We start from the raw sequence: 26,662 nt of genomic DNA, 5'->3' as shown, positions 1-26,662 counted from the left end.
AGTGTATCTGTCAAGGGAAGATCAACTGCATTATATTACCAAATGGCTCTATATTTCTATTACCGGTAAGCCTTAAAAGGGTTATATTTCAATTGGAGAAATTTGATTAAATGGTCTTATTCTTATAATTTGTGATGTATGTGGAATGTGAAATTGCAACTGTGACACATCAGAGACACATATATGTTAATCTCAAAGTATCTGTTACAATGTTAGTGGGGTTTTACATCTTGAACTGTCAAATGGTGTTACACGGATTTAGCCAATAAAACAATTTAGACTACTGTTGTTGTATGTATTTAAAATCTCTATTAAAATTTACAGGAAGCTTAAAACAACATAACTTTCTTTCGAAAAAGAAAAATCAGGGTTTCTTCTCTCTTGAGATATGAATTGTTAAACAAACACCAGAATTAAGGATCAGAATGATACTGCTAGCATAGAATTTAGCATGTCTGCCAGTGATAATGCTAGTAATTTATATGACTAAATGAATAAATAAAAAGTACTTATAGACTCCTTCACTCTAATCCAGTAGTTAAATCTTACAGTTCAAGATAAAAGTAATCCTCCCAGCTCATAAATTGTGTGTGTACTTCTGTAGTTTGTGTCTTTTCTTCTATTTAAAGATGGGTCAACACTAGCACTTGAAGTTCTTAGCAGTTACAGCCTCTGACAGCCCTCAGAAGTTCATGTTCTGCTGATCTGACTGATAGATGTCTAGCTGTTAATCTGAATAACACTTTGAGCTGAAAACTTTAATTACTATGATAAATGTTATCTGTATGCTATCTTTTAACCAACTATAGTACACCATGCTACTAAGAAAAGAGGATGGCACTCTGAATAGGTCTTACTCACTAGAAAACAATTGTACATCAGAACTCAGTGGTGGAAAGAGAGGGATGTTAAGCTTTTCTTATTATACTGTACAAGGTCTAACAAGAATCCTTGAGAGTATTCACTGCATTAGGAATGTATGCTCATGTGACACGAAAAAAACTCCATACAACATTCCCTTGTGTTTAGCAAATAGAAAAGGTCAGATTTAAGGAGACAAATTAAACTGAATACTTACATTTCAGATTACAACTATACACATCTCTACGGCTTTCCAAAAGCCAAACACAAGAGGAACCTGTATGTTTTTAAGCCCTCTATTTTCTTATTATTTAAGGTTTAAAAAAGCATCTAAGGACTCCAATCCAATGGGTACAAAATAAAGCATTCATGAAAGTAGCTCCTCTATGTTATTTTTTTTGTTACAAACATTTAAATAATCTATATTTGTAGGGTGATATCTAGGAGATTACTTCACTATCAATATATAGAAGTAATAACCTGGTAGATAGTATTACCTATGAAAGGTCCATCCCATCTGCTATTCTTGCTGAAAGCTTTTCATGCACCAGTAAACTCAGTAAATATCAGAAGATAAAGCATAAGCCTACCACGCCACGGATTTACTCCTAATGTCTCCTCAAAGTGCAGCCCGATGCAACGATTACAAATGATTTTTCTTCTAATGTCATTTTATATAACCCTTTTTTCTGCATGAGTAGTTAGTGCGGAATGAATGAATGAATGCCATTAAAACAGTTAATCATTATCTGGGACACTGGCCTTCCTCTCTTCTCAACCAGGAATCTCCATGACAAAGGCCAAGAGATCAAAATGCCAAGGCTGCCTCAGTGGCCTATTTCTGACAGTAATTTTTTATGCAAATTGGCCTGCTGGGCAGCTCCCTCTGTGACCTTGAGCTGCCCTTATCTAAACTGACTTTGATCCAATGAGGGTTTGCTTATATGAAGCTCATTACTACCTAGGATATGCAATCTGACTAAATCTCACTAATTAAAGAGAATCTTCTAGTCTCAGTTTTATATTAATGCATGTGTGTGATTACACACACAGAGACCAAACTCCACTAGAATATGCTATGTGAATTAAACATTGCATTTTTGACGAGTTTATTCATTTCACAGTCAAGCAATAATGTCACTTTTAAAGGAAAATACAGTGCTTAACTGCATACTCAAATTTATACACACACACATATCCAACTTGAATAATGCATAGAACTGCAATGATTACATAAAGTTTAGACCTGACACTTACAAAGTCCTTTCAATTCACATTATTCTCTAATAAACTGCATGAAAACATAATTTAAGATATCGGATTCCCACTTGATTATCAGAGAGAACTCCATTCAAAGAACGAAGTCTACTATGATCCACAAATACCTAATGGAATGATTTTGACAGTTGAGTAAAATGTGAAAAGTTTCAATTGCCTATTAATAACTTTAGCTGAAACCAAGGTCACTGTCTTCTTACACAGATCAGTTTTTACCAGCCATCATTCTGCCTCTGTTTTAAGGCTAAAGCCTATTCTCCTGAGTACACCAAACAACATTGTAGGTAGAGTCCACTTTAGCACCCAACACACAAACTCTCTGGACACTATCTATACAGCTTATCCTATATAACTGCCCACTGCAAGATTTCTTGTACCACCGCTAAAGCATCTGGCACTGGCCTCTGCTGGTCAAAAAATATTGGGACTAGATGGGATGATCCGGTATGGCAATTGTTATGTTTCCATCTCACTGGCAGATTCCATTTTCTGCTGCTATTTCTTACTTCATTCTACTGAGACAGTATTTTCTCTCTCTAGTGCTCAACAATTAAACTGCTAATTAATCAGAAAAAAAACTTCATCTAGGCAACATGGATGATCCTGCAGTCCTTACTCAGGCAAACCTCCCATTGAAGTCAATGGGTGTGTTTGGAATGAGGACTGCAGCTGCAGGCCCTAACTGTGCTACTCAAAAAGACAAGTAAGGAAATGTGAAACTGAGAGTGAGGGCTGGTCTACACTACGGGAGAAAATCGATCTGAAGATACGCAACTTCAGCTACGTGAATAACGTAGCTGAAGTCGAAGTATCTAAGATCGAATTACTCACTGTCCTCACGGCGCGGGATCGATGTCCGCAGCTCCCCCTGTCGATTCCACAACTCCGTTTGGGTTGGTGGAGTTCCGGAATCGATATAAACGCGTTCGGGGATCGATATATCGCGTCTAGATGAGATGCAATATATCGATCCCCGAGCAATCGATTGCCACCCGCCGATACGGTGGGTAGTGAAGACGTAGTCTGAAACTCACTTACATCAGTGCTGCAACGTCTGCTTTCTGAGACCAAGGCATGAGGGTCTGACAGTATCATGACATACTACAGACGTCACTACAATTGGGCAAAACGCGGCAGGGGAAGTGACACAACAACTGCATTACTGTAAAAGCATATTTCATTTCTCTTTAAAAACAGATCATAATCTATTTATACTTTAGGAGAAGCAATAGCAACTACAGGTCATTCCCCTACATTCAAAACTGCCAGTAACAGCTAACATGTCATGTCGTAATTATACTAAGATTTTTTTTTGAACCATGTCGTGTACCCAACAGACTTCCACTCCACTGGGTAATTCCTTAATTAGGCAGATTTTTGAAACGTGTATTATGTATACAATAGACCGGAACGTCTTCTTTAGAGTATTCCTAGTCTATCGCGTGATTGCATCATTAAGTCACATACGCCACGTAGTAAAAATCCTTATGAAAACTCATGAAAAAAAATGTACAGAGCATGTTTAGTATGCAGGTGAAGTACATAACAAATATTTTGGCTTAAAAATCTCACAACCACCAAAGCAATTAGACTATTTTAGTGGACCAATTCCTTGTCAAATTTATTTCTTACATTTTAGCCACTTTAAAACTGTACACATCCAAAAATTCGTTGTTCAAATCCACCAACCATTAATTTTTTGTTTTAAATTGCACCTGGCTTGTGACCTCTTATTCACAAGGTATAACTTGTGAATGAGTATATTTAGGTGTGTTTATAAACCTCAGAAAAATAGGCTACATAGCAAAAACAATGAAATAAGTGTTACTTGAGCAGAGTGAATTATGCAGCTATATTTTCTGTAAATGATACCCAGTAAGTAACAAATCAATGACTAGATTTTTTTTTTAATTGGATAGTCTGGAAAAGCAAACACTTGCAAATAACTACAAGGAGAAATATAACTTGTTCAATCCACAATACAAGGGGTAAGACAGGATAGTCTTCTCCAGAAGTAGACATTTATATAATGCATTTTAAATAGATGCAAATGGCAGCTACAATTCACTGTGTGAAAAGATGAAACCAAGAGACAAAAACTAGAAAATTATACATATGAAACAAATGAATGTAATCTTTTGATACTCTTACGAATAGGGAAAAGCACTAAAATATTAATTTAGGATGTCATTTCTGTAAAATGGACAAAAAAATCTTCAGTAATTTCAGAACAATGAATATATGCAAGACAGTATGGATAACAGCAATTCACTCCCTGAATGCTCCAAAATCTTCCTGGCTTAAAAAGCATCCCAATTTTCTCCAAAGGTGGTGGTATTTATTCACTGGTCCATGCCTAATTCTACATGGAATGCAAAATGGTATTTAAATAGGGTGGTGCATTAAATTTCAACTATTTCCTACGTAGCTCTCAATCTACAGACCTATCTTTCCTCTATTTTAATTTTAAAGTAAGTTAGCAAAGGCTTCCTTCTTAATCCCCACAGACTACCTATACAGTGACACAAATGCACAAATTTATGACAGTAACATAAATGCTCCTCTGAACTAATGTGCAACATTAAGTGAAATCGTTTCCTGGAAGATATTATAGGGATCTATATTTTATTTGCCATCTTAAACATATCTGGGTCTTTATGACCTTATTTTTAAAATGTATTTCCTTTTTATATTTCTTGGTGCAAATGGACTGCATAAATAAGCAATGTGCTATGAGGCTTCAGACTAGCCGATAAACCCTTTCAATTTTCATGCCAGCTTCTTCTTTTGTAATTCAAATCTGGCTGGAAACTGGCAGCTCTGAAAACTGAAACAAGCACTGCCACAAATACCTTGTAATGCTATCGACCTTGTCTGCCCATGCAGTGAGAAAGGGGGATGCATATGTGTCTGCAGTCATCCAGATAACACAACTCATTTTTTTGGAGGGGGGGGGGGATAACAGAAGCCAACCCCGGACTGTGCACCAAAAGCAGTCATTACCAGGCAAGCTGGAGAATAAGTCTCTTCAAAATACACAGCGCATTTAAAAACCATATACAGGGCTCAGCCACTGCTTTCATTACCAATTTTAATTTAGCTCCTTCAGTTTGCCAGCCAGATAAACTCTTTAGTGCTGTTTTTTAATCTATTTGCCACATTTTCTGTTTAAGATTATAGTAATATGGGGCAGGAGAAGGAATCGCTCTTAGAGGAAATAAAGAAATAGATCCGCTTATCAGCACCCATCAGAAAGTTCATTAATCAGCCAGGCTTTGTGCCCCCTAAATTGAAAGGTTAAATAATCCTCTCAGGAATATTTCTAGGCACCTCCGCCAATTGTCCGGAGAGAAGCTACCATTCACAGCAGTCTGGATCGGTGACAGGGTATTTTACTACTGTTTGGACCCCAAACAATGACGGACAAATGGCCTGGCTTACAAAGAAACCTTTTAGTACAAGGATGGAAAAGGACCACAAGCTTTGATGTGGGGTGGGGGTGGAGGGAGGAAAGAGGGAGTTGAAGGAGGGGGAGGAGACATATATGGATCCCTGTATATTTTATTTGAATGTTTATTAGTTTAGCTATCAAATGTATTTACATACGCATGCACACACTCACTATATAGACACATACATAATATGCACTCACACAATTAAGAATATGCATGTTTACACAAGCATTTATACATGAATCTGAACACAAACCTTTCCAGTGCTTGTAAAATTAGGAGTTGAACAGAACTGAAGCTTGGTTATATTTATTAGCTAATACACTGAGGAGCTAAACAAACCCCAAGGTTTTAATTTTTACTGTCATTCTAAATGATTTACAGCTTCCTCCCCACCCCACAAACTATATCTGGTCTACTGGAACACCCTTAACCACAAGTAAAACTTCTTTCAGAAAAGGAATTATTTCTTTAAAATATGGCAGAATATGAAAACCAAGCGTATTATAGTAGTACTTGAATACAACTGATTCTGAGAGAATGTTTCAGTCCCTTCTAGCTGTGCTTTTGGAGTGTTATCTTGACATCAGAAACTCAGGAGGAACAAATTATAACTAAAAATTCCTATGTTAATGATATATCAACTAGCTGTCAATCTGTATTTCCTTTGCTTGTATTGATGAGTGAAGGCATACAGTGTATTTAAATAATCAGACTATTAAAAAGACAAGGTCATTTCCTTATAACTTTGGCATTGGCACATGACCAATATGATTACTAACTATTCAAGTTAACGTTCATTTGGCAGGAAGTAGCATCTACAATTTGATAGTTACGTACCTTAGGCATCCGCCCTTTAAAGATACCACATATAACCCAGACAGAAACTTTGTACTTATTTTCATTTGCCTATGTAATGAGCTCCTGGTAACTATAAAGTGCCTTTAAGGAAATATTTGATACATGTAGCGAAGATAATCCCTGATCACACAAATTCAAACCAATCTGTAAATTAACTTCTTTGAAACTTCATATGGAGTTTAAATGTCTTTCCCATATACTCATTTCTATTGAAGAAGTCTTAATACTTGTCGCTAGATTTTACTTTGTAACATGATTTGGGGCACTTTGACTAGCTAGTCTAAACTTTCTTAGAACGAAGCAGAAAATATTTTAAGTTCCTCTGACACCAATTAAATCAATACCCCACTAACAGTAATCATCTCCCCAAATCATCCTTCTGAAAACTTCTATGCCCTCTGCCCCACTCTCTAACACCCCTGTACCACCATCAGAAAAGCAGCATCAGTGGAATCTCGTTTAATCAGGTTCTCTGGGCTGCCCAACAAAAAGTCAAACCGAAACCGTATACCACTGTCAAATCCAGTATATCTAAATAAATACAATAATTTAAATTCAATCTCTTTACAGACAGAAAACAATATAAGCCCTAACATTTTAGAGCCATTATGGCAAGCTGTTGTTTCTGAGAAATCCTATGCTTTATCGCTGATTATTTAAAATGCCAGGGTAACAATTTACTAATAGAATGAACAGCACCGTCAAGAACAAAAAGAAAGCAAGACACCATGTGCAGTCAGCCCTGTCAGCTAAATAACTACAGTATGAGAACGTATCGTAAGTACAGTTATATAACAAAGCAATTAGAATCTCCTGCAGATGCACAGATGAGGCACTAATGGAGAATATCCCATTCAAGTAGATATACACCAAACTGCAAAATCAAACGAGTAATTAAAAAGATGTTTGTTGAGTCCTGGTGGTGGCGGAAACAAACAGCCAATGGCAGTAATGTCATGGGCGGTTTAAACTTGAAGCACTGCCGAAGCAAAGGAAAATATATTGTATATCTATGCACATTTGAGAGTTACAGTCATGGCTTTTTGGAAAAAATTTACTATACATTACAAACAAAATTAACATACTAAAATAAGTTAAAAGTTGAAGGTCTAACTTCAATCCACAGAAGCCAAAAAATTCAGAGCCAAGAGACTTCTCACTTTGTCATACATATTTATTTTAACATCAATCAGATCACCCACTGTTCTGAGACTTCGCTAATACTGAAATAAAATGGTGCCCAGTCAGCCTGGAACTAAGCTCTTTAACACAATATATGGAGTTTGGGGTTATATTTTAATCACTTTTTAATTAAAACAAAACCAAGGTAAATCTGTCAGAGATAGTAACTTCTTCATTGACATAACAGGCCATACCTAGATGTGTTGCTGTTATTATTGACATGACAGACTGCTCGGAAATAAGTCAATTAATATTTTTAGGGAATCAATCTGTAGATGATTAACATGAGCAAGCATAACTTAAAAAGTTATGATCTAATATGTTTGAGTTCACTGACAAGATAAACTCTCAGCTCCTAAACAGCAATAATGGTCTATACATGTCTACTAAAAGAGTTATCTACACACATTAATTGGTGTAACACACCATATTCTCTCCTCCCAGGTCAGTGAATACTCATAGACTTTTTAACATGCAGATTATTTATATGATATAGTGCAGTAGTTTTAAATGATACTAAAGCATACCAGTTACAGATCATTACTCAGTGGACAACTGACAAGCAACGGAGCCATTATTATTATGACTCAAAATTCTTATGAATCAGAACAGGATGTCCATGTCCGAGTTAGCAGTTTACATTTTTAAACTGTTATTTAAATTTTGCAATAGTCAAAGGCATTTATCTACTTAAAACAGCAAAATGCAGCAAAATGCAAATATTTTAAATTAAAAATATGTATACTTAGATTTTATATAAAGATGTTAAACCACAACATAATTTTTTGTTTTTCATACAGCAACCTTAGACACAACCTCACATATTTTAACAAAATGCAGTAAACTTTGTTCCTGCACTCACAGCTTGTATGTCAAGATTCAACGAACAGCAACAATTTACAGTAAAAAGCATGAAAATGTACATCTACACTTCACTGTAGGTGAACTTCACAGAATTATTACAAACTCTCTCAGACTAAAGGCTGTAAACACAAAATGCAGCAAATCTGACACTAATCTTCCACCTATTTATTTTACTGTTCAAATCGTTAATACTTGTCAGCACAGAAATTAGCGAAATGAATGCTTATAATGTATCTTTTTTATTTTTTAAAAAAACAGAACAAGTCAAAGTAGTCGCCAGCACCATAAACATTACAGAAATGATAGCACATGTTAATCCTTTTAGTTAAATGAAGCTGGTGGTGATTATATGAGGGAGAAGGCCTTTTGATAAGATCTAAATATTAATCATTCTTTTTTCTACTTAAGTAACCATTTATCCAGTCATTCCAGTGCATCACAAAAATAATGTGTGATGAAGAGAGATTAATACAGGGCAGTTTAGACATTAAGAACAGAGAGATTCCTACTCCAGTTCTTAGTAAATATTTGGGGTAATTGTCATCCTTTCCCAGTTGTATGAATGCCCTGCCACTGGGATCACTGACACTTACGTGCATTGTACAACAGCCTTCAGAATAAAAAGGTGCTATTGTTAATTGAAATAAAAATACATTAATTTCACCACCCGTAAAGCCAGGGTCCTAGTCTCCCACCCTGCAGAAAGTACAGAGTTCCTTAAATATCTTCATTATGCATTCAGAAGACACATGGAAGTCACAGATGTACTGAAGGATGGATCTTAACAAATGGAAATAGTTCAAGGGGCGACTGTACATAGGTGCGCAGAAGTTAGAAATGAAAACAGTCTGATGAGATCAGTCCATCCATCTCTTCCCAGTGTAAGACTGTTTCCAACGGCACATCAAACCACAACTTATAATCAAGGCTTAAGCTGTACCACTTCACTCCCCTCCCCTAATACGCATTATAGAAAATATTCAGAAAATAACTATTATGATTAAATGGTTCAAATAAATGACAGTTCATTGTTGTGCCACTCGCAGGTTCATATTCCAACAAGGTTAACTTTCACAGGCTCTAATAACAGCACAGAATTCTCAGAGTGCTTTAGTGTTGGACATAGCATACGGTTAAGTGCCAGATTCTCAGCTACTATAAACTGACTGTGCTCCACTGAACAGCTAGGACAATTTACATGAGCTGAAGATCCAGCCCTAGGTATAGAAAGACATTAAGAACAGCATCAGTAGCAAAGCCTCAAACAAACACAGTAACATGGGCGTCACTTAAAAATATCTGCAATTGGAATTTTCTATTCTGTCTTTACTAGTAAAAACCAAAACCTGATTATTGCGTACTTCAATGATTTCCGCTTATAAGCGGTTAGCTGCATCTAGTTCTAAAATTGTATTTTCCTGAGAAGGTAAGTATGCATAGAGTACATGTTTGTAGACATTCAAAAGTTTAACACGATCTTTTTTATTATTTATGAAGATCGTTCATTTTGCCTATACTACTTTAAAGCCAGTTTAAAGTAAAAACTAGAAAACACAACCATTTTAACAATCAATCTCACCCATACCTGTAGTATATATTTTGGACTCATTATACAGTTAAAGTTACTATGTGTAGAATGATCTAACTGCTAATTTATATCTCAAAGCTATCAGGGTAGCCTTTTGTATACTTTGGCTATTTGGAAATAGGACCAGCCCTAAGAGTTCCCTATGGTGACAGCAGTAAACGTACTCTGAATTAACCTTGCAAAGAAGTCACAAGTAAGGAAGAAATAGCCTTTAATAGGAAAATAATACTATATACTGCAAAACAAAAACTAAATGAAAAAAGTTTCTATTTTAACTAATAAATCTGTCAAACCAAGCCACTCCTGATTGATTTTTTTTTTTAAATAATGGAACACTTATGAAGCATAATACCTTCATGGAAACATCTGCCAAAGGCCACACACATGTAAAAGCAGGAGGGATGAAATTTTTATAAACATTTGATAATTAAAAAAAACAACTCTACCAGTTATTATTAAAAGGGTTGGAACATCATTCTCCTAAACTAAGCATGTTGCAGCATAAATTTTCAAGCCACGTGAGAACTTGATGCAACCCAAACATCATAAACCACTTTTTCCTAAGTGCAGATGCTCTGGTTTTTCCATTATACAGAACATCACAAAGTCATCCTTATTTCAAATTCAAATGTCTTGCAATTTTGGGTTATCGTCACTGTAAAACATCCAGTAAAATGGCTATGTAAGTTTTGACATATAACTTGTGATGGGATGCTGACTCTCCAACATATGTGAAAAATATACAGCCTATGTCCAACAAAAGTCATATTTTTACAGTATTTTCTTAAAAAAACCAACACTGATCAGTTGATGAAATGTAATATAATTTTCATAATTTTTACAAAGTTACTGCTCTAGAAATCTTAGGTCAAGTAACAAGAGGGGTTAATACTGTAGTCATGTTCCAAGAGCCTCAACTAATCCCATCCATGAGTCCGAGAGCAGCAAGACTTACTCTCTCCACCGAAATACTTTTTTCCGTCTTTCATCTGCACAAAATCTACAAAGCCTTCCCTAGTTTCCAAATTTTCCAACTCTCCAGCTTAGATATTTTTTCATAAACGCTGTATTTTAAAAATGCTTTCTGAATGTCACATTTTTAAGGATTTAAATTGATTTGAGGCTAGACTGCTTACATTTTTATTTCAGAAAAAAGGTGGTAGGCCATGTAGAATTGTAATAATGGCACACAAAGAAACCAGAGCGCAAAATTTAAACACAAAAGATGTATTGTCCCTTCATGTCTTTTACGCACACAGGCCAAAACAGCAAATTTCTGGTTTACCTTTTTTATGTAAGTGGATTAAAAGTAAGATTAACAAATTGTCAAAAAATGTGTTAAAATGGTAGCCTCCGCTGGTTAAAAATTCTGATGTCTGTAACACTCTGTTGGTGGCCATCTTGGACTGGGGTTGTAATATAAATGAAATTAGCAGAGACAGGAGATGGGGAGGGGACCGTTTCTGGCTGAACACTGGAAGAGGAAGGGAGAGATTATGAAGGATGAGCTATCCTTATGGAAAGAACCCTCCTAAAAACAGCAGGAATTTTTTTTTTAAAGTATATCTACACATCTGGAAAATACATTAGAAAACAAGAAACAAACTATATTTTGTCCATATGCCGGGATTTACCTTTCCTTAGTCTTTCTATGTGTATTTCCTGAAGAAGGCCATATTGATATATGAAAGATTAATTTATATTTCTTTATTGTATGTAGATTTTATTCTTGGACTGTGGTTGCTATATGCTTCAGTGTATGAATGCATTAGATTACAATATGCTATGATAAAGTATAATATACACAGGAAAAAAATGAAATTATACAACATGAACGCAAATTTTATTTTATACCAAAACATTACAGTGGCTGTCCATGTCTTTCTTGGTGCTTAATGTCTTGTGCCCCATATCAGGTGAATATATAATACATTTTGTCCCATTTTCAACCTGAATCATGCAAAGGAACAAACACACACAGATAGAAATATACACTTGTGTACCTTAAACAAAATATTGTGGGTTGTTTTTTAAAAATAAGCTCTGTCCTACATTCTTGATAGTTATCCCTTATTTGACTGAAAGGTAAATGCTCATTAAAAAATACGCACGCGTGCACACACACACTATACCTCCCCGCCCACGCACACAGAGCCAAATCCCACTCATTTTACTTACTTTAGTAGACCCTCTAAACCAAGGGTTCTCAAGCAAGGGTACACAGAGGTCTTCCAGGGGATACATCAACTCATCTAGATATTTGCCTAGTTTTACCACAGGCTACGTATAAAGCACTAGCGAAGTCAGTACAAACTAAAATTTCATACAGACAGTGACGTGTTTATGCTGCTCTATATATTATACACTGAAATGTAAGTACAATATTTATTTACAGTTGATTTATTTTATAAATATATGGTCAAAATGAGTAAGTCAGCAATTTTTCAGTAATAGCATGCTGTGGCACTTTTGTATATTTATGTCTGATTTTGTAAACAAGTAATTTTTAAGTGAGGTGAAACTTGGGGTTCGCAAGACAAATCAGACTCCTGACAGGGGTACAGTAGTCTGGAAAGGTTGAGAGCCACGGTACTAAGCTGTTCATAGATTTACAGATTCCAAGGCCAAAAAGGACCATTGTGATCATCTAGGCTGACCTATATAGCACAGATCAGAGAACTTCTCCAAAATAATTTCTGGAGAAGATTTTTTTTTAAAAAAAAATTGGAGACCCACCATGACCCTTGGTAAATTATTCCAATGGTTAATTACTCTCGACATTAAAAATGTTTGCATTATTTCCAGTCTGAATTTGTCTAGCTTCTACTGCCAGCCACTGGATGGCCTTTCTCTGCCACAGTGAAGGTAAACTGGATTCAGCCCAAAGTCACACGCATGTAGTTACATATAAAGTGTGCTGGTATTTTTTTTTTCAGAAATACTCCACAGCAGTAGCTGTCTTCTGAAGAGGGTAATACTGCTGTACAGTAACAGGGCTATCTGCTATTATTCTTTGTTTCAGGTAGTGCTCACTATGTTCAAGGAATTTCCAAGACTCTCCAGAAGGCCTGGCCTCGGTCCCAAGCACTTCACAATCTAAGGATACCGTCTATACAGTCAAGATTGAGTACAAATTAGTTTGGTGTATTTGTAGGTGTGGGGGTCTCCAAGAAGTGCAAAGTTACCTAAAAGGGAAACTGCCACAGGGAAAAAAGAAAGGTGATTAGATTAAATATACAGAGCATTTTTAGGTCAAACGGCAAAGCTGAACAAAATTGTCCAAAAATGTACGTTAGAAGATAAATCCTGTTTGTTCCACTGACTTCAGTATGGACTATTTTTGCAACTGAAGTGGGAAGGATTTTTCCTAGGCCTGAATCTGTCCAGAGCAAAATATTCTACAAACCCAAATACAATTCTAGTTTAGGTTGTGAGTAGTTTATAAACAGAAATGAAAAATAACAGAAAGACAGAATTCAGAAAGAGGCTATTCTTAAGGTGAATTGTTATGACTGAAAGTGTTCTTTACTATATCTATGATATGATATGAAAGAGATTATAGTGATGGTATGGTCTTCGGATCAGAGACTGCATCTTTCTGAGTATTTGCAGCTCAGAAATTGGTATCATTGGCTACTACCATAATAAAATCATAAACGACAATACTATTTCTTCAGCCAGAGTTATAGGCAGGTTCCCTAAGGCTCAGGGACAATGCACTGTAGTACTCAACTTGTTTCAAGGGCCCTTAAAAATTATTTTCTTGTAGGACTGTGATTCTTCATATTCTAACATTATTTATATCTGGCCAAAATATTTTAAAATTATTTTTACTGGATTTTGAAAATCAACTTCTTGAATTATTACCCTACTGCCATGAGTTCGTAATAACAAGTTTGCTAAATGGAGAACTGTGTATCTGCCTATCATTTATTGCATGCAGGAAACAACGGAGAGGAAAAAAACCATAAAATATGTCGACAACTTTATTTTATTTTTTCTGAAAAAAGGAGAAACATATAGAATAGGCACAATGAAAATTATTTAATCATGTTTTAAATCATCATCAAAACTGGTCATTAAATAGTAATTCCAGTTATAGCTGAAAGAAACTTCAAAACCAAACCCTCTCCAGTTATAAACCTTTGATTATCACAGAGCCTTTAAATTTGTGCATCATGAATATGATTTAATTGTCTGTTTTTTTCTGACAAGGAACAAACTAAAATATTCTGCTCATAATTCTTTTCACCATTTCAACTGCCTGTTAACATTTTTGAAATTCTAACAAAAAGAAGCTGCGAGCAAGACATTTCTGACAATATTACAAAGTTTTTTTTGGTGTGTCAAAATTTCCAACCATAATAGTTTGAACTAAAACCTAACACTAACCATAACAGTAGCAATGGAATTGTTATGTACTCATTGTTCCTCCAGAAGCTACACTGAAGTGCAAGAGCTACTATGAGTCAATAGATGGCAGTCCACCTCTTAGAAAAGAGACATATAATGAATAAAATCATCAAAAGCATCACAACGAGAAAAGAATTGGGCTCTGTTGTTTTTAACGAGCTTTCAGAATGATTAATTAAGAACATTTTAAGAACGTATGTGCATTTAATCACAATTTTTAGATGGACCTTTGGCAAAGCGGTATGATAGAAGTGGTTTTAAAAGTTCATAAACATGACACATATTTGTATAAAATATAATCGTTGCTCTGCTTGGGTTGATGTCTATATATGTTATGCACATTATCAGTTTACAATTTTCCCAAATTCAGTTTGAACCCAGTTGTTAATTTGCTATATATATTGCTAAAGTGCAAAAAAACCTGAATCTAACATTAGTACATATACCTGCAACGATGTGCATATTCTCCAAAAATAATAAATGCAAGTATTTTTCTTCTCTTGCATTATTTGTTTAGAAATCTGTATTTATAGCAAACTATGATGGAATTGTAAATTGATGACTGCAGTTAAACAGCAGAATGCCTGTATGAGAGCAAACAACTTCTACCTTTTAGTCATACTTATGTAAAAGAAATAGACAAGAAGTCTGCTCTAACATGACAGTTTCAGCATCATCTGTGGATATTATTTGCTTCTCTTGCAGTTTAGATCTAGAGAGAATTCTTAAGTGAAAAAACAAAAGTTGACCCTGACATGTTTAAGTAGTTTAAATAATATAGATTCTTTTGAACTACAGCCTCTATTTTAAATGTCTATGATGTCTGTTGTCAACTGAAGTTTTAAAAAAAGTATAATCTGATTATGCTTCAATTAATGTAGTTGTCAAAATTGATCTTCACATGAAAGATGCTATGTAAATACAAAATATCATCATAACTTAAAAACCTGGATAATCTATAGTACTAAATAGCAAAGGCATTTATAAGAAACAAAGTAGGGACTACATACTCAGTAATAAAATCTGAAATATTTATATGTATGTATATTTGATCACATTTCAAAATATTCTCTCACAAGCACAGAGTAACCCAAAGCACTATTTTTTCCAAATTAATCAATTCTTCCAATATGACATTTCCATGCATAGCTCCAAAAATTTTGAAGTAGATCTTCTGTTGGTGGATATTGTTAATTTCACAATACTGGAGGTATAGAGTCAAAATACTTTCCCTGAAAATTAGATGGCTACAATTTATCATGGTGAAACAGCTCAGATTGCTTGTCAATGATTGCCAGGGAGAATCTGTTTTTAGCCTTTTAAAAAGTAAGAATTTTTGTAGTGTACTTCTCTGAGTAATTGTTCAATGTCCAAAACAGGCCCAAACAACAAAATATATTTTGACACATTACCTGAAACCTAATTCATCATCACATTATTGCATAAATACATCTATGTGATTCTTAGATTTCAAGTTCCATAAGGGATCTAACAAACCATTTTAACATTTCCTTTTCTGAAGCATAAAGAATTATAAAGGATCGAATCTTTTCTTTTGAGTATCTTTAAATAAATAAAGCAAACAACAATATAAACGAATGCAACTAAACCTATTCTTATTACATCTTCTTTAATCTGGTAATTTAAGAGCAAAGAAAATATGCATATAGAAATGGAGATTTCCAAAGTGAATGTCTAAAAAAAAAACAACCCTAAGCACAGGAGAGATTTGCAACAGAGTGTATTCTTTACTATTAAATTTAGCTACTAAAACAGAAAAGAGAAAGTTCCAACATCTTGAAAAGGCACAAGGAACAGATTTTAAAGGACATCCTATAGCAGTATTCCCTTATTTGAAAGAAAAACCTCAAAACCAAAGCACAACAAAAAGTACTGGACAAACTTTTCTGCTTCCTTTAATCGTACAAGGATGACAGTGGTTATAAAGTTATTTCAGTTGAACACACATTTCCCTTATGTTGAAAAGAAGTCATAGGCAAGGCCTAATTTTTTATACATAAGTGTGTGTGTGTGCGTGTGTGTGTGTGTGTGTGTGTGTGTGTGTATATATTTATTCTGTATTTAAGGTTGGTAGTGTAGATCAATTAGACATTATTCTAAACAAGTTAAATCTTGTTTTCAGATTCCACATTAGTTAATGTAGGTGCAGTTTGTTTAAATTTTCCCAGCGATTTGCATACAAGAAAAAAAATTAAAAACTGAATGATTTATTTGTAGTGTGCAGTAGTTATTTTTACAACCATAGACCAACTAACCAGGTGCCAAAGAAGAAGTGGCAGTTGATTTCTTCTGTAAGCATCATGTACAAAGATTTTAAAGTTTATTTCTAAAATTCACATTCCATTCTCTAGGTAAAGTTCTTTAAATCAAAGTTAAAGAAACTGCCTTGTAATACATGGGGATTTGACCACCAAATCTGGGAAACAATGGGAGAGGAATACTGTTACACCCCAGTATAAAATTAAACTTTCTTTTTTGTAATGTATACAGTAAATGCAGTTATGGAGAGGAAAGTGATAGGATGCAGTCATTAAATTATGCTAATAATACAGTCAGAACTTCTAAGAATGGATAAAAAGGAACAGTGTTATTATTTCATTCTCTAGTTCAAAAACTCTTCAGATGTTTATTATCTTTCTGAAGAAGATGCTTGTCTATATTTTATGGTCAGCAGTTCACAGAAGAGTAAATAGGTTGGGTGTACAAGAAAATAAAAAAGGTGTTTCTACTTACTGTTAGGTGATACTGCCTCCATATTTCTGGGCAAGCCTGGAAAATAAAAATATTGATCAGCTGGGAGCATGAAACAAGGTGCTTTACAGCCTGTTGGTTTTGGCATAACACAGTATCCACCGGTGTCGGTCACAGGAAAATAAGAGGCTTAACTGAAAGGGTCTGCATTTCAGCTTCAAAAACCTGGCTAGACAGTTTAATTGAATTTTACACTGGTTTAACACACTCCCTGCCATTGTCAGAAAGCCAGTAACAGTTTTCTCTGTCCCTTTCTTCTCTTAAGGTTACAAGTTTTGGAGACTAACGTTCTTAACTGTCATAACAATTATTACTATAAAACAAACCCAAACACAGCAGACTGAAATTCTGCATGCAGGGTATAGAATGTGTTTTGTAACATTTGAAACCTACATAATGTTTTGGAAATTAATTCAGCAGTTATTTCGCTTTAATACAGAAGTTAACTTAAAATTATGTTGCTGTTTTTGTACGTCTGAATCCTAATCAAAATATAATTGTTACAAGTAATAATCCTCAGTAGCTTAATGTCAGATGAGATGTAAACAAGGAGCATAACAGATTGCTTAAATGCTTCTATTTTTACAATGGCTTGCTGTCTTCTGTTTTGATCTTTGCCCATCTTATTCACAAACTTCAAAGCAGAGTCCATGGTAAAAACTATATATAAAGCAGATTTTCTATAATAGCAATTTAACAGTAGACTTGAAGAAAGCACAGAACATGGGGGAGAGGAAATATGAAATTTTTTTCTTAAAAAACAAAATAAAAATGTATTGAGAATCAGTGAGACACGGCTGCTAAATATTTTCCTAATATTCCTTAATATGTTTACAAAATTTACAATGGCTTTTCTGATTCTGATTTTATACACACAGCACAGCCAGAAACAAATACCTATTGCTAATGTGACTGTTATACATGTCAAAACCAGGTGTGTATTAGTCACATATACACACATAGCTGTACAACTATTATCTGTGCACCATCTTTAATTTTATTTATAACGCCTCTATTTACTGTGGAAATAATCTCTCCATCATTTGAACGATTTCCCATTTGGTTTGTAAATCTCAGTTTTGAGTGTTTCCATCAGAAATCTTGGTTATTCTATGTTTTCCAGTCCCCTTGTCTCGCAAATTTATATTAGTAACATTTCTTAAGATTTTTGATCCAATCTTTTCTCCCATGCCTGATATACCTGCTTCCTTTATTTTTACAGATAATTTACATTTAAAAATACAAGCAATACACAAAACGTAATGGAACTTCTGAAAAATAAAAGGTAGTGCCAGTGGCCCTAATGTACACAACCAGACAGCACCACAGAAGGTTTTCTCCAGATGAGCTGAAAATTGTATTATTTATTATATATTTTACTAGTCCTGTAATTTTCCAGAGAAAAATGTACACTCTGTGCAGTGCAACTATTCCACACTTTCTGACTTATTAAAATACTGCATGTAAATATTTGTATTTTATATTAATATTATTTTTGTAAAGAAACAGTAAGATGTATTACATTTCTGGGCACAGGGAAGCAATAAAACGTGACAGTTTAAAAACACTCAAGCTATCCTGGAATGCAAACAAAAGGATTTACCACCTCTCCTAAAATGGATACTAGTTTGGCACTTACACAGGATTAGCAAGGGGAGCAGGCAGTTATTTACACATTAGTTCTGGGTAGTTTTCGATTACCATAGTGTTCCCAGAATAATATGGTTGAAAAATCGCAATCAATGAGTTGTCATATACTGGCAAAATGCCACTCTGCAATATGACCTTTACTTACACAGCAGCTATTTAATAAAAAAAAATTACTTGGTTTTAGAATAATCATTTTGTGACTCTGGATATGAAGACACTATTTACTGTGGAAATTTGTTACTAAGAAATAAGAAACTTAAAACCTCTTCCAAGTAGTAGTCTTAATAAAACATTTAAAAGGCACAACCTCACCTTACCCGGCAACTCTTATCTAATAAGAGCTAGCTATTATTATTGTTCTTATCTATATGTGCATTTTAAGGCTGTAGGGAAAAAAGAGGTAAAAATCTAAAGGAAAACTGAACTGGCATATTTCTATATTCACGTGGTAATTCAGTGTAACATTTTTCATAATCAAAATACAACTTCAGGTGGTTTATGCAATAGTCCAAAATGGATGACTGGCTAAGAATTGGCCATAGTATTAAAAAATAATAATACTCTTAACTTTGAGACTTACTCCCTTGCATCAACTCATAATTACTGTCTGTGCCTCTTCCTTATCACAGAATGACCAAAAATATGTATCATTAACAATGACTACAGAATATTAGCTTCTCAAATGAAGCAAAGTGGCTTGTTATGGGAGAGAGCATAACCAAATACAACAACAATTGAACTTGTGATTTTTTTTATTTATTTGGAAGTATTTAATCATGAATAGCCCTCTTTTAAAGAAAGGCTCTTGTGGCATACATGTAGGATGGATGTGTGATGAACTACATTAAAATAAAATTGCATTTATTTCCTGCCCCGGTGGTCTGACCTTAGTAGCATTTAGATGTATGAACACAAAAGGTTCCTATACTATTAAAAGCAGCCCCCTACCACCTTACTGCAGCATAAAACACAAAGTACACATTTAAATCCCTTTAACTGAATCTGCATACCCTTTTTTTAAAGTTCTGCACAATTAGTTTTTCCTCTGTAGTTGTAGTCTGAGTTCTTCTGACTCATATATGAATCACTTGGAATGGTTATTATTCATAAAACTCAAACATGAATCAACTAAGTTTGCCGCACCAGATGAATCAAGAGCTTATATTGTGTATTTCGACCCATATTGAATTTTATCAGGTGCTAATTATTGTTTTACCAGAACAATGGCTTAATGCATCTGTTGTTTAATTCCCACTTCCCTATTCTCAAATGTGAACATCAAAGAAAATAAAACACTCAATCTTAAACAGCCCCTGACAGCAGACCAAGACTCAAGTGCTCAATAGACAAGGCCCTTGCCACCAGTTCTCATATTTCCACAACAATGAACAAACACAAAAACAGCACTAAGCGGCCTTTCCTCCTTTTCAGCTCCCCTTGGCCAGTTGTCTGCCTTGTACTAGAGAGAACCCTTGAACACAGCCCTGCTGGGAACACAGCACAGGAGAAAGGATTAGCCTTACTAACATGCTAGCATTTGCAAAAGTGAAGGAAAAAACCACAGTACTGTATTTGGTATATGAATAACCAAAATGTATGAGCTGACAAGAGACCAGGACAGGCCTATGGCTCCCCGGGAGAAAATGTAGCTGTGATGAGTGACAGGGCTTTCAGGAAATATGTTCACAATCACAGACAGTGAAGGCCATGACCTAGATCGTTTAAGAGCTTGTCTTGTCAAATTATCAAAAGCTTCTTCCTCTCCGAATAAAGAGTGACATAAGTGAGTGTCAGAAAGCTGCAGGCTGACAAGCCAAGCATACAATAACAGAATGCACGTCACATACTTGCCGAACACCGCCACGGCTAGCGGCAAATCTTAATGAGAGCGCGGCTGGCCCAAGAGACTTGGGTCCCTGCTGGCACAGCTACTCATCTCACAAAAATCCTTCAGCTCCAAGTCAGTTATGGTCTGACACGACGACTACAATTACTAAACACAACTTTTTAACAGAATCCTCTGGTGCTTTGTCAAAGCGGCTGCTGTTAGAAGCTGCCCCACTGCAAAACAGAAGATTTAATAGAAGGAGCCATATTCATGACTTTTGTGTAATAATTAGTGCACGAGAACAAGAGCCACTTTTTGACAATTCTTAAATAAAAAGATAGAAAGGCTCTTCTCAATAACATGCCTCACCTGGCCACTCTCCACCCACACCCCACAAACAGAATGAGACTATTTTACCTCAGGGATTGAAAGGACTCTTGTAATACTTACTTATGATTATGATGAGACAGAACATTTCTCAGGAGTAAAAGAAAAAAGCAACTCAAGGGAAAACTTGTGACTTCTGGACAGAAAAAGACTGCCACTGGAGGAGTTGTGTGAAATCAGAAAAAGATGGGTAGAAATCCTTGCTTTTCTTCAAGAGACTCCTTAGAGGTGAGAAAGATAAGGTTGAGGCTACATAATACAGCTGAAGTGGGGAAGGAAAAAAGTGAATAGGCAAGGCTCTTATCACCAATGGCAGAACTCTCAGGTTTTTCTAGCCACTTCAGCTGACCTTGGCCTTCAGGATGCCCACAGGTATACTTGATTCCACAGATATCTAGTAGTTCAGCAAATAATTGGCCTGTGCTATTCAATAGCATAGTTATTTAAAATAACAGACAAGAAAAAGGCCCCAAACATCACAGTGAAGACATGAACAGAAAACTTGTCCTGAAACATGTATCATTTCAATAAGTTAAACTTTCAGAAAAGTCCTCAGAAAGTACACCAGAGCGTTATGCTACAGTTATATAGACTTTTGCTTTAAAAGGAAAGCAGCTGAATAAATAGTGTGGGAGGCACATACCTATTATACATGAAATCAATACAAGGCTGGATGCTGTAGCATGGCCAAAGAGTTGGAGCAGGGGACTAACCGACAAGAGACAGGGGTCTATACTCTCTGCTAACTCAAGGAATGACCTTGAGCAAATCATGGACTTTCTGTGGACTAGTTTCCCCAACCGCAAAAGGGAAAATGGAGCCTTATTTGTGCATTTTCTTTCTAGAACACTCCATGTCAGAAAGTCTTCGCTGAGGGATGCTCCCTGCCTCCACAGCAATTGAGAGGTAGACCAGATCTTTGGCTCTGAGCTTGGGGCTTAGGGTCATCCTGCAGGAATGACTCTCAAGAATGACAGTGTTGTTCAGCTTTGGAAACTGATTATACAACAGTCAAGAAGTGTTAATCAAACTGTTTGCAGTACATCTGACAAGAAATTTAGGGATTCCCGACCTAGATGAACATACTTTTCCTTTTCAAATTACTTAACAGGCAAGTGATAGCCAGAAATGCCTGTGGACATAATGCCAACCTCCAAAGGAGGGTCAGACTCACTGACATGGAATATTTTAGAAGGAAAATTCATATGTAAGAATTTTTCCTCCCTTTCCCTCCGTAACAGTCTGAAGTTCAATGCAAAAAACAATTATCACTCATTGGGGGAGGGAGTTATGGGAAATCAATTGAATTATGTAGAAATTGGAAAGGAAAGTAAGGGGTTATTGGGGCATCACACTTTGTAACACTCACCTACGAAGTACTGCATCTGCAGGAGTGAGGATAAGAACATAACAATGGCCCTACTGGGTCAGACCAAAGGTCCGTCTAGCCCAGTATCCTGTCTTCTGACAATGGCCAATTCCAGGTGCCACAGAGGGAATGAACAGAACAGGTAATCATCAAGTGATCCATCCCCTGTTGCTCATTCCCAGCTTCTGGCAAACAGAAGATAGGGACACCATTCCTGCCCATCCTGGCTAATAACCACTGATGGACCTATCCTCCGTGAATTTATCTAGTTCTTTTTTGAACCCTGCCATGGTCTTGGCCTTCACAACATCCTCTGGCAAGGAGTTCACAGGTTGACTGTGCGTTGCGTGAAGAAATACTTCCTTTTATTTGTTTTAAACCTGCTGCCTATTAATTTTATTTAGGGATCCCCTAGTTCTTGTGTTATGAGAAGTAGTAAACAACACTTCCTTATCTACTTTCTCTACACCAGTCATGATGTTATAGACCTCATCATATCTCCCCTTAGCCGTCTCTTTTCCAAGCTGAAAAGTCTCAGTCTTATTAACCTCTCCTCATACGGAAGCCGTTCCCATACCCCTAATCATTTTGTTGCCCTTTTCTGAAGCTTTTCCAATTCCAATACATCTTTTTTGAGATGAGGTGACCACATCTGCACACAATATTCAAGATGTTTGCTCTAGAGTGCTTTGAGAAAATGTGGAGGGCGGACCACACAGCAACCTGGCAGATCTCACCATAGGTGGTGTACAGTTTCTTAGAGTGAGCAGCAATATGCTTAGGAGCTGTACCTGAGGTTTTGAATGCCTCTTCTATACATCTTTTATCCCTTGTATGCCCTTTCTACTTCTCTAGGATGTTTGGATTCAGACAAATCTTCTGAAAAAGATTATGGTGACCTTCAAAAAGGAGGACTGGTCATTTTCAAGAACTGCTATGTCCTGGTAGAATATGTATAACTGAGGTTCCACAGAGTGCATGCCATGCTCTGAAATCCCTAAGGCTGAGGACATGGCATGTAGGCAAGAAACTTCCAGTGAGAAAAAGGTCTTCCAGTGAGAATACATGCTGATTGCAAAGACTAGAAGGGTGGTTCATGTGGGCTTGTAGTACACAGTTGAAGATCATGTCAAGAATCTGAGTATTAACGGAGCACTGATGATAGTGGTGGTCCTAAGGAACTCATTTTGTGAGAGTGATTAGAGATTCTCCGGGGTTTGTTACAGCTCAGTATACTTACAGTTGTGGACTTGTCTTTCTGAAGTGTTAGCAAGGAGCCATAGCCATGCCTCCTCGTAGAAATGTTAGAGTGTCCTTTACTTTAAGCTGACTTTGCCCCAAGATGTCTCTTGGGTGCCAATATCTGAATCTCATCCAAGTGATTTGTAGTCATCATCTGTCTGCTCCAAGATGCTAGGAGAGTGTTTATCACCTTATTCAAATATCTAAGTATATCTACTGCTTAGTTTTAGCAGCACTGGATTTTGGTGCAGGCTAAGCTCCTGTTGGAATATGTTCTGTTGTGTTGGGATCTTGAGAGGAGATTCCAGTTATGGCTTAATCAGGCCTGAGGACTGAGACCTGAGTGCTACTGAGAAGGTAACCGAACTCGCTAGCCTGCTTGTTTGCTAAGTGTTTGCATCTTCACACTTGCAAGGAGAAGGAGGCCCTGAAGCCACTTCTGAAATTAGGTGTCCAGATTTCCCACTTTTAAGTGTGTCTTCTTTATGTAGTATCTTTTGGTTTTCCAGCTGGATCTGGATACCAACAGGTTCATCAATGGACTTCCAACCTGCTTTATGATGCTCTGCAAAAATGGCTGGCCCTGATTGCAGCCCTTCAGGTCTAAGTGCATCCTGCAGTACCAGTCAACTTGGGCTTTTCTCCTCCTTTGATATGTAGAATCCTGAGGGACAGAATAAGAGCTTCTGCCCAAAATATGATGCAGGCTTCTGTGAGAAGTACTGAAGATTTCTGCTTTCTTATCAAGGAGGTGTTGCCCTTCAAACTCTCCTCAGAAAAGGAAAACATTTTTGGAGCCCAGCAATTTTGAGAACAACTTAGAAGACAGCAAAAAAAAAAAAAGAGGAAATAAAGATATTTAGTTTCGGGGTTTTTTTTTTTTTTTTTTTTTAAATACTGTAAAAGGCTCTGCTACAAAGGGATGCCTGATGTCTGCCATCTGTATCCGTGTGAAGGTCCAGAATTCTGGAGAGCTCTTCCTGAGGGGTGCTTTAAACCCACACACAGAAGAAAAGTTGTGATCTGCCTCCAGTTGCTGCTGTTAGAACGAACACCAAACTGTGAAGGCTGACACAGAATGGACAAAGAATAGAGATGATAATGGTTATACCATTTTGTAAGTTCTTTGAGATCTTTGGATAAAGAAAGGGACTACGGCAAAAGCCCTATAATCCCTCTCAAAGAAAGCTACCAACTGGGGATGGTGGTAGATATGAGGGCACTAGGAATACCCGATCACGCTGCCTTTCAAAAGGAACATTGTGTTACTCAAGAAACCAAATCATCTTTAATGCGGAAAAGTTTAACTAGTAGAGAAGCTGTGGTCTGAAGTATGTCAAAATCTAAACTCTGAAGTTTTAGAATGGCTGTCTATCTACATTATAAGAATGGTACAGTGTATTTTTTAAATTGTAGTATGAATGACTGTAGCTCTGAAGTGCTCTGACCTACACAGTCCCTAAAAGATATTTTCCTACACATTTTGGGGAATTTTCTTGTTCTTCCACAATTCTACTGTTAGAATAATGAATATGTGCAGAAATACGATCTGTCCTAGCTGGGAACAGGTTACCTGATGGAAAACTGAAAAAAATGTTTTTAAGTTTCATGCATGTTTTCATTCTGAAATATTGGAAATGTAGGTGTAAGACAGATTTTTTGAACAGACCTAATTTTGATTCTCTCCCTCAATCATCCACATTCTCATCTGATTCTTTTCTATGCCTTGTATTGCACCTCTCAGAATAATACAGAAGAATCTCTTATTCCTTATCTTTCTTTACTTCCATATCTTGTCTCACTCTCTACTACCTCTAAGTGTCATTACTGTATCACTCACCTCTTCCTGCACACATCAAGACTAGATATTTTCCTAAAAGATATGCTCTAGTTCAAACAGGAATTAATTCAGGGACATCTTACGGCCTGTGTTATGCAGGAGGTCAGACAAGACGATCACAGAGGTCCCCTTTTAGCCCTATAATCGATGAATCTATATTATGTAGGACCTTCACAAGTACTCTTCTCCACTGTCATAACCAACCACATCTTAAGTGCATCATCACTGTGTATCGCCTTCTGGTTGTGATCTTGTAGCTCTGTCCCACTGTTTTACTTCTACATTCATATCAGATTAGTTTCAATTTTGATTATTTTACTAACTTATTTTATTCTAACCCAAGCTTTCATAGTGTGCATCAGAATATTTTAGAACATATATGATAATTAAATATGTTATAGTAATAAATTTATGACATAAGAAATAACTTTGTTTCCAAGAAATTATACTTTTGCCATAACAATTCATTCTAGAATAAAAACTGACAAAATCTTTCATCCAGGAAGGAACATTTCAAAATCAATTATGTCTTGTGTTATAATGTATGAGATTTAAAAAAAAAAAAGATTCACCCATGAAAGCTCATGCTCCAAAACGTCTGTTAGTCTATAAGGTGGCACAGGACTCTTTGCTGCTTTTAAAAAAAAAAATGTTTCCCAGTTTGTGGCTATTTTGAACTCTCAAAATGAGTTTAATTAAAATACACCTGAACATTCAACTCATTAGCTACCTTTCATAAAGATTTTAACTACTCCTGTTTAGTACCCATAGCTCTATAACCAGTATAAATTTATGATATTTGGGAACGGATCCAATATTATTAGCAATTTACCATAGAACTACAACACTGTACACAAGATACACACAAACTCCCATCACCAGTAACATGACTTTTGGGCATATGTATCAAGGGTAGAAAAGCAGCAGAGAATCCTGTGGCACCTTATAGACTAACAGAGGTTTTGGAGTGTGAGCTTTTGTGGGTGAATACCCACTTCGTCAGACGCAGGTAGTGGAAATTTCCAGGGGCAGGTATATATATGCTAGCAAGCAAGCTAGAGATAACGAGGTTAGT

At 36.1% G+C, this 26,662-nt stretch overlaps 1 protein-coding gene across 2 annotated transcripts in view; it reads right to left on the bottom strand.

Annotated features, from left to right (window-relative positions):
* ZCCHC7 (zinc finger CCHC-type containing 7) overlaps positions 1-26,662 on the bottom strand; it is a 160,034-nt gene that overhangs the window by 17,827 nt on the left and 115,545 nt on the right. For both annotated transcript variants that reach the window (XM_032778748.2, XM_032778747.2), the window contains one exon: positions 17,254-17,289. In XM_032778748.2, coding sequence (XP_032634639.1) covers positions 17,254-17,289 — 36 coding nt within the window. The remainder of the gene's footprint in view (positions 1-17,253; positions 17,290-26,662) is intronic.

The sequence above is a fragment of the Chelonoidis abingdonii genome, chromosome 6 (genome assembly GCF_003597395.2).
Source record: "Chelonoidis abingdonii isolate Lonesome George chromosome 6, CheloAbing_2.0, whole genome shotgun sequence".
In the NCBI taxonomy this organism is placed as follows: Eukaryota; Metazoa; Chordata; order Testudines; family Testudinidae; genus Chelonoidis; species Chelonoidis abingdonii.
Note: the sequence above shows the minus strand (reverse complement) of the source record. Positions and strands in the feature narration are given on the sequence as shown.